The sequence below is a fragment of the Arvicanthis niloticus genome, chromosome 4 (assembly GCF_011762505.2).
Source record: "Arvicanthis niloticus isolate mArvNil1 chromosome 4, mArvNil1.pat.X, whole genome shotgun sequence".
Classification (NCBI taxonomy): domain Eukaryota; kingdom Metazoa; phylum Chordata; class Mammalia; order Rodentia; family Muridae; genus Arvicanthis; species Arvicanthis niloticus.
The window spans coordinates 115,299,980-115,318,089 of record NC_047661.1 but is presented as its reverse complement, the minus strand read 5'-3'; the positions used below and the strand labels follow the sequence as shown (position 1 = coordinate 115,318,089).

The 18,110-nt window shown below is 38.5% G+C and overlaps 1 protein-coding gene across 7 annotated transcripts in view; it reads left to right on the top strand.

The window, feature by feature from the left end:
- Rap1gds1 (Rap1 GTPase-GDP dissociation stimulator 1) overlaps positions 1 to 16,369 on the top strand; it is a 134,913-nt gene extending 118,544 nt beyond the window's left edge. For all 7 annotated transcript variants that reach the window (XM_034501126.2, XM_034501125.2, XM_034501124.2 and 4 more), the window contains 3 exons: positions 6,396 to 6,522; positions 10,674 to 10,802; positions 14,595 to 16,369. In XM_034501126.2, the coding sequence (XP_034357017.1) occupies positions 6,396 to 6,522; positions 10,674 to 10,802; positions 14,595 to 14,722 (384 nt within the window). In that variant the 3' untranslated portion in view covers positions 14,723 to 16,369. The remainder of the gene's footprint in view (positions 1 to 6,395; positions 6,523 to 10,673; positions 10,803 to 14,594) is intronic.
- The last annotated feature ends 1,741 nt before the right edge of the window (positions 16,370 to 18,110 follow it).

Genomic DNA, 18,110 nt, shown 5'->3' with positions numbered 1-18,110 from the left:
TTTAATTCTGTCTGAAAAAAGAACAGACGGACAGACACAGGGTTTTATGTAGGCTTAATTATAAAAACAGTGTGTCCCCTTTTGTTGTTTTGTGGTTAACAGCATACATTCAGACATTTCTAATCAACCTCCTGTAATCCTCTAGTAACTGATTTGTCCAAGAGTTTGTGTTTTAAGTTGCATCTCCAAACTGTATACTTACCATACTTTGGGAAAGGCATTAGAATAAAATTTTGAAATAATTAAACAATGAATACATCACTGTAGAGTTTTCTGAATTGTTAGTTATCTATCTCTTGTTTTGTTTTTTATATAACTGTTGCTTTTTTTTTTTTTTTTTTTTTTTTTTGGTCAATTGGCAACATTATTACTGGTCTGGGAGTGAGGGATTACAAAGTTTCATTAAGAACTGTTTACTGTTCTGGTTGGGGGTATGAACCTGGGAGAGTGGGGCCCTTAAAATGAGGTGGACTAAAGTCTCATGCAATAGCCACCTTTATTCATGAGACAATTTTATACTCTGAGGGTTAAGAAGAGTCACCCAAATCAAGTTTACAACCACAAAGGCAAAACATGTTTTTCTTTAGAGGCATATGAATTATAACAGCTGATATAAACTCTCTCCTGTCTGCTCCACCTGGGAGGAATACAAAACCACATTCCTAGACCAATTATGTGTTTAGAAGAAACTAAAGTTACAAGACTAGCTTGGCTTCTTAGAGTTTTCTCACAAGCGCTCAGAAGTCTCACATAACTCCATTTTTTAACTATATTCCAGCGAAGAACAACTAGTTTCCTAGCGCCTCACACTTCTTCAAATCCTTCTCATTTTGAAAAATAACTCCATTTTTTAACTATATTCCAGCGAAGAACAACTAGTTTCCTAGCGCCTCACACTTCTTCAAATCCTTCTCATTTTGAGGTGGTTATTAATGCTTTGGGTCATTAACCAACCAAAATAAAGCAAAAATGTAGCCATCTTTAATTCTCAGGTTAGTTAGAAGTGGATCTAAAGTGAAAAAAGATATGTTAACGATCCCAGCCAGTCACTGTACACCACAGACTTGGGAGGCCAAGGCAGAGGATCACAAATTCAAGACCAGCCTGGGCTACTTAAAATTAAACAAACCCACACCAAATTATTACATATACAAAAACCATAAAAGAGTGAAAGGCTTCCAACAATGCCCTACAGTTCTGAATACCAGGTTTGGGGCTAGTTATATAGTGACAGCTGCTACCTTATAAACCTAGGACTTGGGACTTGACAAGTGTTTGATATACATCATGAGTAAGAGAGTACTGGTTTGAATCCATGCACTACCAATTAATAGCCGTGTGAGTTCGCATGTTCCAAACCTATAAATTATTAATTGTTCAGAGTTATGAAGGTTACAATGTGATAATTTTTTACACACACACTGGATAATATATCAGGGCAGTTAACATTTCCTTTAAACATTTTTAAATATTTTACTAACATAATCTTACATATTTATGACTTAGTAGATAGAATTTAGTATGTGTATATAGTAGGTACTAGTTGGTATAATTTATATATCTTTTTTTATCATGTCTAAAGCTTTTGGGCTCCTTACTAGTGGTTATTTGTTAAATATATTCAGTAATTGTAAACTCCAGACATGTATCCTCACTGCCACCGCCATGCTGTAGAATAGAGGAACTACTATTTCTACCTGCATTGTTACCCAGTGACTCGGCTTTTCCTGTAAGCCCTCTAAAGGGCAACTGATTCCATTGTGTGTCTACCTACGAATGGGGTACCCAAATTATTTCCTATTTCCATTCTTAAATTCTTGAGACACCTCTGTAGTGTTCTCCTCGATAGCTGTATTTAGTATTAGTTCCACTGATGGTATATGAGACTATAAATGAAAATTTACTTTCCTTTTCTCCATATCATTGATTGATAATCATTAATTAATTAATTAATGATTGATAATCATTAATAAGATGGTATCTGTGCTTTTTTCCATAAATTTATTGGCTATTTGATTTCGAGAATTATGAATTCGTATCATTTGTCATTTTTGATTGGAATGAGCATTTTTAAATACTTATATATTCTGAATGTTAACCTTGTCTTACCGTGGAGAGTCTTTGCCCACTTTGCCATTGAGCTGCTTGGCTGTGCACAGACATTTCTCTGATTTTGCCTTGGGTTCCTGTGTGTTGGAGTCTTATAAAGACAGAAACCACCTGTTCCATTCCCCAGTGCTTTGGGATTTGTTCTGTGTTTTCTTCAAGTATTTTCATAGTTTGGGTGATATATTTAGGTTTTTGCCCCCCTCCTGTTAATTTTCATGTAGAAAGAAATCACAGGTATTGCCTGTAAATAGCTTTCCCAATGCCATTTGCTGAAGAGTCCCTTTCTCCAGTGTTCATTTTTGATGCCTTTGTCGATGATTAGTTGTCTGTGAATGCAGAGATTTGTTTCTGGGTTTATCTTTTGTTCTGTTTGTCTGTGTCTACTTTATGCCATTATCATGAAATTTGAGTTTCTCTACTTTGAAGTATGCATTTGGAAGGTCGGGTAACATGATACCCTTCAGCTTTATTTAAAGGTTGCTCTGTCGGGCCATTTTTTGCTTCCATATGGATTTTATGATTTGTTTGACTGATTGTGTAGCTATGTGAAGAGATCACAGTCTGTGGCCAGAGGCTGCACATAGTAAAAGAGCTTCCCTTCTTGCTGTGGTCCCCATGTGCGTGTGCGGAGGATGAGCGTTTGTCTAATTCCGTGAGGTTTCCAGGTGTGGCTCACAGCAGGTTGATGTTGGCTTTAGTCTCCTTGCAGGACTTGTAAAGAGGCAACAATTCAGTAAATGCCTTCGCCACAGATTGCTTGGTTGGATGTGTAACTAGGGCCTTAGAGAAGAGATCTCCACTCACAAATCCTTTCCTCTTCTCATGGTTTCAACCCCATATCCATCGCCTATAACTCGTATTTGATAACCAGCTCACACAGCATTCAATTCAGTTGTCAGTAGCTGCTGTTTGGACGTATTCTTCCTTTTCTCCCAAAGGAGATCTCTGTCCAAGAGATCCTAGGAGGGAGCCATGGACTTCAGTGAGGATTTCAGAGACTCTCAGGTCAGGTTTAGCATTAGTATTCTGTTTGCAAATTCGTCTTGTCTAGTTGAATGTGAAATTTTGTATTGTGGGCATACTGAGCTGTTCCTTTGGTAGTGCCCACGGATGCTATACCTGACAGACATTCCCGTGGCTGGCAAGCCTGTGATCAACCAGCATGGGGCAGAGTGCATGCATGTTTGCACTGACCGGTGTTGTCATACTTTGTAATATTTCATTTTTTTTCAGAACTGTTTTGAATTCTGTCTTAAGATTTAGCCTTCCATAAGTCTCCACTGACTCAGGTCTTACATGGTTAGTCATCTCAGCCATGTGCAGTGACTTCCTGTGCTCATACCGTTAGGTGAGTTCATACTTTCCAACAGCAGGGAGTGAGAACGGAAGAAGTGGAAGCTGCCTTTACTAAGTCGCCCACCTACCAAGTAGGCATACTACTTCACACTTGAAAAGTATGATGTTCCCTGGTTCCTAGGTCTTTTAAAAGCCTATCCAGACAAGTGTGTTTAGTCATTGGTTCACTCATCCACATTTATACAAGTTTCCGAGCAGGCACTGATACAGCGTTGAAAAATGAAAATTTTTATTGCATGACTCATAAATTGGTGATCTAAAAAATCCAAGCCTATCACAAAACATCAAATTGTACACATTGTTATAAAGTTTCAAAGTCTTACGCTGGGCTTATTTCAGTAATTAAGGAGAAAGCGACTGTAAATGCTAGAGATGAGGCTGTTAATGTAGACCAGGCACCTTTGTTCTCTGTGTTCCAAAACTTGATTTTCTATTTGAAACAAGACGGGGAAAAAAAAAAAAAAAAAACCTCATTGAAAAATAAAACTGTAAAACATCCTTTTAAACTTAGTAAAGTATGTCTAAAATTTCTAGAGGCTTTGCAGATATCCAGGACTTAAATAAGACCCCTTACTTAGTTTATTCATTGTAATTGAAATGGTTTAAGAGAAGTGAACTGAATAGCTGGATTTATTTTGTGAAGATTATTATTTAAGTTACACTCCGTGGACAATCTTGGTTTCTGAAATGCTGGTAGTAGCCTTTATTCCTGGAAAACAATCTTGAAGTTAAAACATAACTATAAATACATTTGTGAAGCCTCTTTGGACCATGTAAAGCGACTGACGACTATATGGCACTGTGAACATAACATGTAAAGCGACTGACTATATGGCACTGTGAACGTAACCAGCATACATTTGCTTTGTCCATATTTGGTTTGGAGCAAGGATCTGGACACTAGGCTTCCTGGGTTTGAACCTTTGCTTTACTTTAGTCCCAGTCTGACTTGGACAAATACCACTTTTCATTTATAAACTGGAGACTGTATCTTGCTCAGAGAATCTTCTGCAGGATAAAAATGAGCTGTGTCTCCAAGCCCTTATCATAGTCTGTCAGAAAAGCCAGCCATATGGAGAAGCCATTGAGTAAACGTTAGTTTAAGTACTTGGAGAGATGGTGGACATTTGAAAAAGAAAATGTGCAAACATCCGTTCTGCTGAGAATTGGCATGCCTGAACTACGTGCTTGAACTTAGAGACTGTGTCTCATTACAAGCTTCATTCATTCATTCATTCATTCATTTCCTGCTATTCTGCCATAGTGCACTATTGATTTAAAAAGACAAAGAAAAAAATCGCAGACCTTCCTTAGGGGACGACATGCGTCTGCTAGTGTTTCCTGGTCTTCAGTCAGTAAGCTCCTAGGAAAGTTCCCTGAAACTCTTGAATGATTTTTAAAATTCTATCCAAGATTCTAATCCATTCTTACCTTGTTAATAAATAGGTAATGCTTAGGATTTTAGGAAAGGTTTTTAAAGCATCATTTTCCTGGAACAAGTGAGGTGGCTTAGTGGGAAGTGGGGCTAATGGCAGGTCTGATTCCCAGGATTGTTCTCGGACCTCGGTAAGCACACTTGCACTTACATGCACAAACACAATAAGTAATAAAGGGGAAAGATGTAATAGCCTCCAGAGCACGGCTGCCCATAAGAACTGTAAGTCTTAGGTGCCGCTTGTGATCACTGGGAATGCTTTTCTATAAATGGTTGGTTTAAAAGTTTATGTGAGATAATAGCATAAAGGAAACCGTTTTTAAGTAGTTCATAAACTTGTATAAGTAGTTGTAGTTACAGTTAAATTTGTACATAATTGAAGCTAATAGGAAGTAACTTAATTATGCTGAAATTTAGATTTTCCACAAAATTGCTATGAATGTTAAGTTATAAGCTCACAAAATTTGTAGCAGAGTGAAGACAAGCTAGTTCCTAGGAAGAACTGTAACTGCTCCTGACTTGTTACCACGTATCTTACATGTCCTTTTATTTAATAACTTTATGGTTACTACAAAACATATGAAAGATAAATCATGTTGCAGACGGAGTCACTTGACAGAACACAGGCTCCAGTTTGCTTTGTCAAAGTCGGTGTTGATATTAGGACTTAGCTACACCAGAACTCCCCACCGCCTCCCCCGTGGACAGAGAGAAATTGTGAGGAATTGTGTTGTGAGGAATTGTGGCAAAAGTTCTTTTTATTTAGGTTTTGTTGTTGTTCGTTTTGTTTTTCATTTTGATCGTGTGTGTGTGTGTGTGTGTAAAATCAATGTATATGCACTATTTTTTTTTTTTGCAATTAAAATCCCATTCCCTTCCCTCCAAACACGCTCATATACTTCTCTCTCTCAAACTCATGGTTTCATTTCTCATTAATTGTATGTGTGTGGTGTTTGTGTGTCTGTGTGTATGCGTGTAATGATATATGTTTATATTATGTTTTCGGGACTGACTGTATGGTATTGGACAACTAGTTGGTGTGTTCTTCCCTGGGGAAGACTATTTCTCCTGCTCTCAGTTTCCTGACATGCAATTTTCTCAAATCTGCCAAATCAAACAAAGGAGTAAAAGATAGTTTTAAAATGTTTTTCTAATTATTAAAAAAAAAGTACAAAACCCTTTACCCAGAGTTTCTAGAGACCTGCCCTGGGGAAGAGGGGGGAAATGAAATGGTACTTTTATTTCTTTAGTTTCCGGAGCTTTTAGGCTTCCTTGATAGGAAATGCAATGGTCTTTTTCACTTAGGCAATTTAAGTTGTCATGTTTTGAAGAATTTATTTAAAGCTAAAAGCTTTTCTTTAATGTATGGTTAAAATGCAGTGATTCCTACAGGACACTGTCACATAAGCACCCAGCAATGGGCTGACTGACTGGAATGCCATCTCTTTATGTGTAGAATTAAGGTTTATAATGCTGTGATATTTATTTATTGTAGGATGTAATTAAAACCATCGTACAGAGCGGTGGCATCAAGCATCTAGTTACCATGGCAACTAGTGAACATGTAATAATGCAGAATGAAGCTCTTGTTGCTTTGGCACTAATAGCAGCTTTGGAATTGGGTAAGTACCTTGCTGACAAACTTATTCTTTCCTATTTTTATCTTGAAAGAAAGGAAGCCCAGGAGTGGAACTAAAATCACAGAGCCTTGGCTGTGGAAGCAGTTTGCTAGTGTGTACTTACCTCTGAATCTATGGAAAACCCTGTGTAAGTTGCTGACATAGGTGTTTCCAGTGGCTGTGCTTTGTGTGACATTTTAAAATCACTTTAAGGCTTAACTTTTAAGTGATATTTTACTTAGAAGATACATAACACATTTTCAACAGAGTTTATAGATAATCAAAGTGATACCTGGAATATCACAGCAGGACCTAGAACTGGGGTTGTAGCTCAGTTGGCAGAGTTCTTGCCTAGCATACATAAGGCCCTAAGTTCGATCCTCATGTGCCTGTTAATAACCTCTATAAATGTTTTCTACCATCTTATCTGCCTTTACACTCTCATCTGTGTCTTCTGTATATATGTGTTCATAACTTCCCACAAAGCAGAGTTAAAGGGAACTGTTGGTTTCTGTCTGTGCTTGTGGGTGGCTATGTAGTATCCATGTGGGCAAAATTCTCCATGAGAAGCCAAGACAAATAGTTTATATGCACCACCTTTTGGCTCATTAACCAGACCCTGATGTATCATCAGCCAGGAATGGCATATTAGAGCCACAAACCTTTTGGGTAAGACCTAGAACTGCTTCATGGCACCCCCTGCCCATAGGGTCCTTTAAGTACAGAATCATGTTCTCTGAAAATAGGGATAATTTGGCTTCTTCCCTTCCTAACTGTATCCGTTTTTACATCTTTCTCTTACTGCACCAGCTAAGACTTCAAGCACTATATTAAACAAGAGTGGAGAGATTCTGGATTCTAACAAGACAGGCTCCATGCTTTTCTTCAAACTTAGTATAGCACCTTAGCTATGACTACAGTGTGTAGCCTGTAATATGTTAGGGTGTGTTCTGTCCGTTCCTAGTTTCTTGAGTACTTCTGTTGTCAAGGAATGTTGAACGGTCTCATAAACCTTTTCTTTGTCTATCATGATGTCCTTAGGTCCTTTTCTATCATCTGTTTATTGGTTTTCGTATGTTCACCAAGCCTTGCAACCCTGGAATGAAACCAAAGTATTCGTGGTTCATAATCACCTTAATGTATTCTAGGATTCGGTTTGCAAATACTTTGTTGAGACGCTTTGGTTGTGTGTTTATCAGAGCAATTGGTCTGTACTTTTCTTACATTTTGATCTAGTTTGGATGTCAAGGCTATCCTAGTTTGAGAAGTGCTAGCATTAGATCTTCCTTACAAGCTTGGGAGAATTTGACAGCCTGTGTCTTTTCAGTACTGGGTACAGTGTCATCACAGGTTGAACAGTTTAATTTTGGTAGGGTACATGAGTTACAAATAATCCACTTATCTGAGTTTTCCACCTTTTGGAATCTAAGTTTTCAAAATACCCCCAAATGATCTTATGGATTTTGTTGGCATGTGTTTTAACAACTCCCTTTTCATTTTAGATCCTATTAATTTTCCTATTAATTTGGTTCTCTATTTTACTTTGGCTAAGGGTTTCTCAAACATCTCCTCCCCTCCCCAAGGAGTCAGGTCTTTGATTGATTATGTACATTGGTGGGGTTTTTTTGGTTGTTTTTTAGTCTTTTGTACTAGCTTCTTCCCTAATAGTTATTATTTTCCACCATATGTTGGGTTTAGTAACTTCTTTGGTTTGCTAGAACTGTGAGAGATCACTTGTGCGTCTGTCTGTCTGTTCATATCTATAGCCTTTTCCTTTTAATACACCTTCACTGTATCCCAGATGTCATGATGGAGGTAACAGTTATTTAGCAAGATTCTAGGAATTTTATTTTTTGTTTCTTCAATGACTACTGTTGATTTAATAGTATAATTTTTGCATGAGTATTTGTATAGTCTCTGATGTATCTCTTGCTGTTGTTGTCTAATTTTGCTTACTGTGGCCTGCTAAGATAGAAGGAGTTATTTCAGGCTTTTTTGTTAGGTTGGGTTTTTTTATTGTTGTTGTTGCTTTTGGGCATCTGTTAAGGCTTGTTTTAGGATCTATAACATGATCAGTTTTAGAAAAGATTCCATATGGCACTAAGAAAACTGTATGCATATTTCTTATTGGTTGGATGGAATATCCAGTTGGTCTGTGGTGCAAAATATAGTTTTGAGGTGTCTTTGCTGGTTTGTTTGGAAGATCTCTCTTAATATGAGAGTGGAGTGTTAGAAGGCTGTGACTGTCAGGACCCATGTGATCCTTTTGCCTTCCTGTGTGTGTTGAAATTTGAAGCACCAAGACTTGGTTCCTAGACTCCATCTGTCTTCTTGATGGACTCCAGCCCAGAGATGGTGTCTACTTAACTAGAATGCAAGGACAGGTTTGTTCTCTGCCAGTTAAAGGACTAAAAGCAGGAAAGAATGTTTGCAAAGCCAGATTTTATTCAAAGTGAATGCAAGAGAGAAAGCAGCCCCCTCTCAAGGAAGGTAACAAAACTGCAGTCCACCTTTCTCCCAGGGAAAGTGAGTGTTCCATTTGGTTGAGTATCTTTGTCAGAGAAGGGTAAATCTTTCCTATGCAGTCTCCCTTTTGGTTTACTCAAAGACAGAGGGCTGACTAGTGTGCAGCCTGTGGCCAGCTGCACATGCTGGGGTAAGCAACCCTGCACAGTCTAGCCAGCTTCAAGGAAGAAGACAGAGGACGTAGGTGCCATCCCCATTATTTTAGGACATGCCATATAGAAACTATCCTCCCCAGGGCTCCCTTTCCCCTAGCTACTTTACTTTCTGAAAGATTAATCCCAGTCTCTGTCCCTTATAGCAGCTTGTCCCTTGTCCCTTACAGCTGTTTGCCTGGTAGTCTTATACATCCTGTGACCCTCCGTGTTGTAAATCTTAACTGTGTTCCTTGGAGACAACAGATCATCTTTATTTAATCAACTTAATCTGAGACTTGTAACTGGTGGATTCAGGTCGTTTGCATTTAAAGGTATCATTAAGGATCTGCTGACTCCTATGACAGTGTTAGGTGATGGTGAGATTTGTTGGATTGTCCCCCATCTGTTACTAGTAGCCATTTGTTGCACTGGTGCAACTGGTTCCCTCTGGGCTCTCTGTTCATCTGTTCCTCTCATGAGATATGTGTTCCTGTGTGCCTCTGCACAATACTGGCTGTTTTTTCTATACATACTCCATTAAGAATCTGCTACAGTGGTGGCTTGGTTGTCATGAATTGCCTTAATTTGAGTTTGTCTTGAACTGTCATTTCTCATGAGTTTTAAGAAATAATTTGTTGGATATAGTAATTTTGGTGTTAGTCATTTACTTTCAGGGCTTGAACTGTATTGGTTCATGCTTTCCTGGTTTTCTCTGATCAAGTTGTTGCTTCTTTGGATTAAAATTGTCTGTCTCAGCCTCTCCTGTCTTTGGATTCTTAGGTTTAAATTCTTGTATTTCCCAGATTTCTTGGGAGTTTTTGGTCACGTTTCTTTATATATATAAAGAAATATGTCTGAATTTATTATTGTCAGGGTTTGTTTGTTTGTTTTGCTTTGTCTTTTCTGCTGCTGATTTTCTGGTGAGATCACGGTTAAAACACAAGTATGGAATAGTAAATAATAACTAAGGCACAAGCCTTTAATCTCAGCACAGAGAAGGCAGGCAGATCTCTGAGTTCAAAGCCAGCCTGATCTATAGACCAGGCTTGATCAGAGGAAAACCCCTCCATGATATATCACAGTCAAGATGTCAAAAATACAAAGAAACAATATTAAAAGCTATAAGGGAAAATATAGTATCTGTCATTAGCATCCTTAAGAAACAGGAAAGCATGGAATAATACAGTTCAATAATGTTTAAAGGAACCTTGTCTGGAAAAAACAGCAACAGAATAGAAAAACCAGTTACAAATTTTAGGGGTTGTTGTTGTTGTTGTTGTTGTTGTTGTTGTTGTTGTTGTTGTTTTAAAGTAGCTTACCCAGAATTTCAGCTTTGTTATTTCCCCTACCCTACTCTACCCTACCATTTTCTAAGAGCTCTTACCAATCCTTTTAGGGAAGTCCCCTATGTATAGTGTGTAGAAGGGAAACAGCATTTAGCCTGATGGCACTGCTGTACACAGCGGCTATGACATGCTTTGTTTCCTATTAAAGGTCCTGCTGAGAAAGATCTTGCAAGCGCTCAGCTTGTACAGATTTTACACCGCCTGCTAGCAGATGAGAGAAGTGCCCCGGAAATCAAGTATAACTCCATGGTCCTGATCTGTGCTCTCATGGGATCTGGTAAGGCTTCCTCCTCCTCTCTTCCAGTATCAGATGTGGTTTCCGTCAAATGTTAAATGTATAGTCATAATAAATGGTGACTTTGGGTTTAAAAAGAAGAAGAAATTAGTTCGAAAGAGGATACAGGAATCCCTCAGAGGACAGAATGGGACGTCAGTACCTGAAGCTGTAATCATAGACAGTTGTAAGCTGCCAAATTTGGGTGCTGGCAGCCACACTCAGTCCCTCTGTCTTGCAAGAGCAATTGACTGCTAAGCCAGCTCTACATTTGAACCAAAACTGTTCCCAAAAGTTTCTTCTGTAATAGAAGGTGTCGTAAACTAAATACAGCAAAAAAGTAAATACTTCAAAAATCAAATTATGTTTATTAATGCCAAGGTAAATTTTATGTAAAGAACAAGTTTTGGTATTATAAAATCATTGAGATATAGATATAGATATATTCCTGTATTCTTGCTGATTTCCTGAGTGTTGTTAGTTGTTGAAAGAGGAATATTAGAAACGCCCCCTCCTCAGAATGGTACATCTGTATATGGGTCCTCATAGCTGTGTCAGTTTTTTCTTAGAATGATATTAAACAGTGTTGGTTGGCACATACGACTCTAGGACTGCTGCCATTTCTTGGTAGAATAACTCTTCTGTCCCAGTGTAATGTCCCCCTCAGTCTCTGCTAGCCTCCTTGCTCTGAAGTCTGACTTACGTGGTGTTAACATAGTTAGTCCTACTTAGTTTTGATTAACATGGTCATGAATTCTCTCAGTTTCAGTCTATGGTGTTGGTGAGTTTGAAGTGTTTGGTAGGTAGTCTTTGCGGAGTCATTAGATAATCCACTCTGCCAGTGCTAATTTTAATTGGTATACATACACCATTTATATTTAAGGCAATGTTATTTCCTTGCTACTCAGATAACTATCCCCAGCCATTCTAAGTTATCCACTAGCAAATATTCAGTTTTTCCTCATTTAAGAATGCACTTAATTAACCCCTTCATTCAAACACACACAAAAAAAAATTGTGTAGTCAAGCGATTTTTGTTCCTAGTTCTTTTTCTACCTAACAAGAAAGATGTGTTCCTTTCATGGTTCCTAATGAGAAATCCACTGTGTTCTTTTTGTTTTCTCTACCATATTTCTGTCTTTCAATTTTTTTAACTGTAAAATGTGTCTTAAAATATATTTGAGTTCATCCTGTTTGAAGTTTTTCAGCTTTTACAATCCATATGTCTCTTACTAAATTGTCTTTAACTGTTATTACTTACGACTGTTTAAATGTTTTCTTCTTGCCCAAGGCCCCCATGGCACAGATGTGAGATCTTTAGTGGTATTGCTGTAGGCTTTATCTTTTCTACTTCATTTTTATCTATTGCTCAGACAATAACTTACATTGCCTTATCTTAGAGTTTCACAGTTATTTCCTCGGGTTCTTTTATTCCAGTATTAACTGCATCAAGTTTTTCAGTTTTCTAAAATAGTTATTTTAGCTCTGGAGTTCCCATTTGATGCTTCGTTGTGTTCTATTTTCTTCTTGAAATTTTTTTCAGTTGTGTCAAACATGTTCAGAACTTTCTGTTGAGATAGGTGCTTTGTAATTAAGTATAGGAAAGCATAGCTGTACCCCACCAACCATTTTTCAGTGTTCAGTTCAGTAGCAGTAAATATATTCACATTGCTTCTTCACCACCATCTGTCTTCACAATTTCCCATTGATCCTATGTCCACCCAGCAGGAGCTCCCAGGTGTCCCTATCCTTGCCTCTGGCTGCTGCAGTTCTGTATTCAGCTTATCATTATTATTATTGTCATCTTTTTTATTATTATAGGCTTATTTCATGTAAGTTGAATAATAAAATACTTGTTCTAATATTAAGTATTGTCCCACCGTGTGTGTATGTGACAATTTTATTCCCTCCATGATGGGCATTTGTCTTATTTCTGTCTCACCTTTAGAGTAAAGCCACTTAACACTGGTGTAAAAACCAATCTTCAAGTCTCTGTTTCAGTTCTTTGGGGAGCAGACAAAGAAACGGGAATATGGGGCCCTGTGAGAAACCTGCTCACTGTTTTGCGGAGCTGCAGTACTGTTTTCCACTGGGGTTTCTGCCAGTCATGCACAAGGGCTCTCATGTCTCAGAATCCCATCCAGCCCATTGTTTTTATAGTCACCACTCCAGTGACTGAAGGCTGATGGTTGTGATTTGCCTTTCTGCAGTCATCAGTGATGCTGGGGAGTCTTTTCATGTGCACATTGGAAGTTGTCATGAATATTGAGTTGTACAATTCCCTAACATGTTCTGGACATTAATCTTATATCAGATGTGTGACTTATAAATATCCCTCATTCCACTGGTTATCTTTTAATTCTGTTGATAAGGCTCTTTGATATATAAAAGCTTTTTAATTTTGTTGAATACCATTTTTTGATGAAATTCATTTTTCTGTTTGTTGCCTATACCTTTGTTGCATAGGCAAGAATGAAATCTAAGTTTGTGTGTAAGGCAGGGCATTACCTTCATTCTCTTACATATGACAACCTGTTTGTTGGAAAGCCTGGCCCTTCCTCAGCAGTCTGGATGCCCTTATCAAATCATTTGACTGTGTGGGAGAAGAATTGATTTCTTCTCTCCCTTCTGTTGCTCTGTGTCTGTCTCTGTAACAGAATTACACTAAAGTCAAGAGTGGGAGGCTTTGGTTTGTTCTTTTCAAGATTATTTTGTAAACTTAAGGTCTTAAGATTCTATGTGGCTTGTCGTGCATGGTCCTACACACCGTTAATTACAACACTTTTAAGGATGAATGCGATGGTCTACATAATGAGTTCTAGGACAGGGAAACCCTGTCTCATAAAAAAAAGAAAAAAAAAACCATTCTATGTGACTTTAGGATGGATTCCTTTTTTCTGTTTCTAATAGGAGATTAATTTTGATGTTTGATCTTGGACATACCAAAATTAATACATCAAGAACCAAGGAGCTGCCTCCATGGATAAAGGCACTTGCTACAGAGCCTTCATGAAAGCCTGGGTGTAGTTCTTGGGATCCACATGGTTGAAGGAAAATCAACTACCACAGATTGTCTTCTGAGCACAACACATGCTCTGTGTGGGTGCACGAGCACACTAAAACACACTCGTGAATAACAGAAATAAAAAATTACAAACCCCAATGCTTTGTGTGTGCACGAACACACTAAAGCACAGGCATGAATTATGCAAATAAAAAGTAAAACCCCACCAGTTGAGGAGCACTGATTATATTAAACATGTTAAACCCCTTTCTTCCCAATAGGTTCTTGGTCATACTAGGAGTCCTGTACTTTCTAACAGTTAAGGCTACATGTGTAAGAAAAGGCAGGCTAGGAACTAGAACAGAGGTGACTTTCACAGAACTTATTAAAAGTATATGAAGTTAAAAAACTTTCATCTGCCACAAAATTTAACAAGTTTTAGTAAACTAGCTCTTTGCTTGAGCTGATGATGGTTAAGTTGTAGATTACTGCATGTTGAGATTACGGTAATATAATAAATGATGATGAGCAGTGTTTAACTGTATCTTATTCTAAACAACCGTGGGCAGTAGAACCTAATGAAAATCTTTATAAATAACAATGTACTCCTGAAAAAAACCTTGCTAGATCCTATTGGGATTCTTTCCTGAGTTATTCCTAGTTTTACAGCTCTGTCTAGTCAAATAGTAAGGTCTATGTTTTGGGTAGATTATATAGTGAGATTAGAGCAATCCAGCAGGAAGATTGGAACAGTCTAGGAATGTATGCATTGTCTTGCTTTTCTCTTCCAGAATCTCTATACAAGGAAGTCCAGGATCTGGCCTTTCTAGACGTTGTATCCAAACTTCGAAGTCATGAGAACAAAAGTGTTGCCCAACAGGCCTCGCTTACGGAGCAGAGACTTACAGTGGAAAGCTGAGAACTGCCCCTCCCCCTCCTGGCACCAGGCATCGTCCCAGCTCTGCCTACCCCACTGTTCTCTATCCAGCTGCTTCTTCAACTCCATTCTTTACTACATCACCTGTGCATGCGTGTAATGTTCCAGTACCAATGGAAGAACTGCTATAGGTACCTGCCTAATAAGATTTCTAAACCCATAGTTAATGTGAACATGACTGTCAGAACAAGTCTCCACCCATAACTGTTAAATCCTGTATTTCTGATGCTTGAACTACATTAAGTAGAATGTGCATGTTGTAGTCCTATGATGATGTAAACTTGGTACTACATGCTGACTTGCTCCTCACATGCAGTAAGCTACATAATAATGTACTGGTAAATTAGAAACAAAGAACGTGGCAGGATCTGTCTAGCTTATTTAAAGATGAAACTGAAGAGTCAGAAGTAGCACCCTATTTTTTTGGTGCTTGGGAAACACAGTGATCAGAAAACCCTGTATGGCTGTTCATTCATGAGTCTCTGCCATTGTCAGGCCTGTTACACCTAGAGTGGAATAGGTTCATACTCATTCTTTCCCTGTGGTTTCTTCTTTTTCTGAACTGTATCGGCAGTTTGCCAAACAACACGGCAAACCTCCTGAAGCTCCTGTTTCCATCTTTAACAGACAGTGGTACAGAGGCCCAGTGTGAGCGGAACGTAGGAAGGAGTTAAAGATGCCCTAGCACACTGAACCACTTTGGACCTTGCCTGTATTTTAGATTCTGATTTGTGTGTAGTTACATCTAAAACTTCTATCAGTTAACCAGCATTGTCAACATGGGTCTCTAAAACGTCCATGGCATTTGTTCAGTGAAGGGAAACTCAGGACGGCTTGTTTGATGGAGAATGGACTTTTTTTTTTCCCCCGGTTTTCATCATTCAGGATGAAAGCAGGGAGTTTCGTCTCTCATACTCCTTTCCAATGTGCTAATTCTAGATAGTCATAAGAGGAAACCTGAAGTGAGCTTGTCTACACTAAAGAAAGGAAGGCCGGTTTAAAAAGCCATAGTAGCCAGTCCAGTACATTCTGCAGATGGCCTCATAGCATTCATTGTTAGTTCGTCACCTCCACTTTCCCACTGAGAACCACAATAATCTCCCAGGCTGCAAGCCAGGACTCAATGTAAAGACTCTTCTTGGCAAAATGTAGTGTGCTCGCCACTGCCACTAACCACCACCAAGTGAGTTTTTAGAGCTTTGACACACAATCTTTATAAATTAATCGGGATTCCCTGTGACCTGCCTGCCTCCTCACACCCAAGTTTGAGCCCTGCTGGTGTCCTCGGAAGGCTGGGCTCCATTACAGGAACAGAGGGCAGTGAGAGGCTGCTGAAGAGAGGACCAGCTCCTTCCTCCCCGACAGGAGATACATGTATCTCTGTATTCTCTAAATCAGACTTTGCTTTTCACACTTTTAAATTCAAGAAAGATTTACTTAATGTAAGTAAAAACCCCAACTGACAATTCCCTCTGATGTCCAAATAAGGGAACTTTGGTGAGCACTTGTACTTGCTCACTGTAGAAATGAATTCTTTATTGTCTTTCTCCTGGGCTGGATAAGTGGACTAATGTTGCATAATATTGTCCATATTAATAACTTAATAAATAAATAGTATATGAAACTACAGTGGGATCACTTGCTTTCTTTGTGTGTTGTCTGTATCTTTACTTCAATTAGGAGGGTTCACTCCTAATTGGTGCTGTGTGTTGTTGAATGACTTGCTCACTCAAAGTTGCAGACAGCCATCAGAAAATTTCTAGATAGACTGGTAGCTGAGATTTGGATAGTTCTACTTCCAGATCTTTCAAAATAAAAACAAAACACTTAGAGATTGCTTTCTTACTGAAAATCACTATAGAGTAAAGAAAAGGAAAAAAAAAAACTCAGAGAACATCCCAAGATCGTAGATTTGAAAGATGGTACCATGTAACTCGGCTACCAGTAGTCAATTCAGACGAATAGGAGATGCTAGCTCCAGCAAAACCAAGCACAATCCAACTGTGCACTTAATTACAGAGGCCAACAAATTAGGAAACTTACTGCTAAGCCCAGGTAGACAAATGAGGACCAGATAACCTTGCATCTCCAACTAATTAATCTCAGCTTCAAAGGGTTAACATTAAATTACTTGACTGCCCCACAGACTGCAGTTTAAAAGAGATAGTAAGAGACATTTACAGAAAGCCAGGAAATGTCCCTTCTTCCCCTTGCCGCCTCCCCCCAGAAGCATGGAATCGTCTAACCACCTTCCCACACTGTAACCACGTGTTCAAAGCAAATTTTATAAAGACTATTCCAGATTCTGATGCTTTCCATGGAGTCAGGTTTTGCACATTCTTTGATAAGAATAGAGATGTGCAACAAAAATTTAACAATGTTCTAAAATGATGACCTGCTGAGCGTGGACTATAGCTACTTGCAGGGATTACTGTAAAGGTCTGAGAAGGCCTGAATGTGAAGAACTCAGGAGGAGATTAGGCTGTCCAAATTCTGATGAACATTTAGATACTTGTTAAGATACTCACAGGTGAGCATCACTCTTTGGATCCAGGTGTGACTACAATCAGTAAGCTAAACATTCACTCAACTCTGGGCAGCCATAATGTTTCAGCTGTACAAGTATCATCAGATGACATAAAGTGGCATTTGGGATGAAGCCTCTTAATTTTGACTGGGAATATAAATCATTTTTTATACGATTGTGTGATCTCATAAACTTACATATATACTCAGAGACAGAAATGTGCCGTGTAAGTGTATGTTGCATAGGCACATCTGAATGGGATATTGAGATCACTGTACTTTGAAAATATAATAGAAAGCCAGCAAAATGGCTCAGTGTATGAAAGCACTTGCCACACAAGCTTGACTACTTGAGTTTGATCCCTGAAACTCCCAGAAGTTGTCCTCTAACCTTACAAACTGCACCATTGCACAAACATCAAGCTCACAACACTAATACAAACTTCAAAGTAGAATAATGTAAATACTTGGTCTTTGAATGCTGATGTAATTCTGGCTTTGCTATATATTGGCTGTTTGACCAATTTGCTTAAAACTCAGCTTATTTTTCTCTTCAGTGTGGAACATTTAATAGATTTCATGATTTTGAGATAGAACTTTTAGAGATTCAAGGTAAAGTAGATAAAAATGTGATAGACTATGGACTAATCTATTCTCACCTCTCTGCAGGTTTCCCACATAAAATAGTTTTAAACCCAAGCTAGGAAGGAGTACAGTACAGTAGTGCACATCTTTAGTCCCAACATTAAGAAGAAAGAGGCATGCAGGTCTCTGAATTTGAGGCCAGCATGATCTACAAAATGAGTTCCAGGACTACACAGTGAGACTGACCTAAAAATAAGTA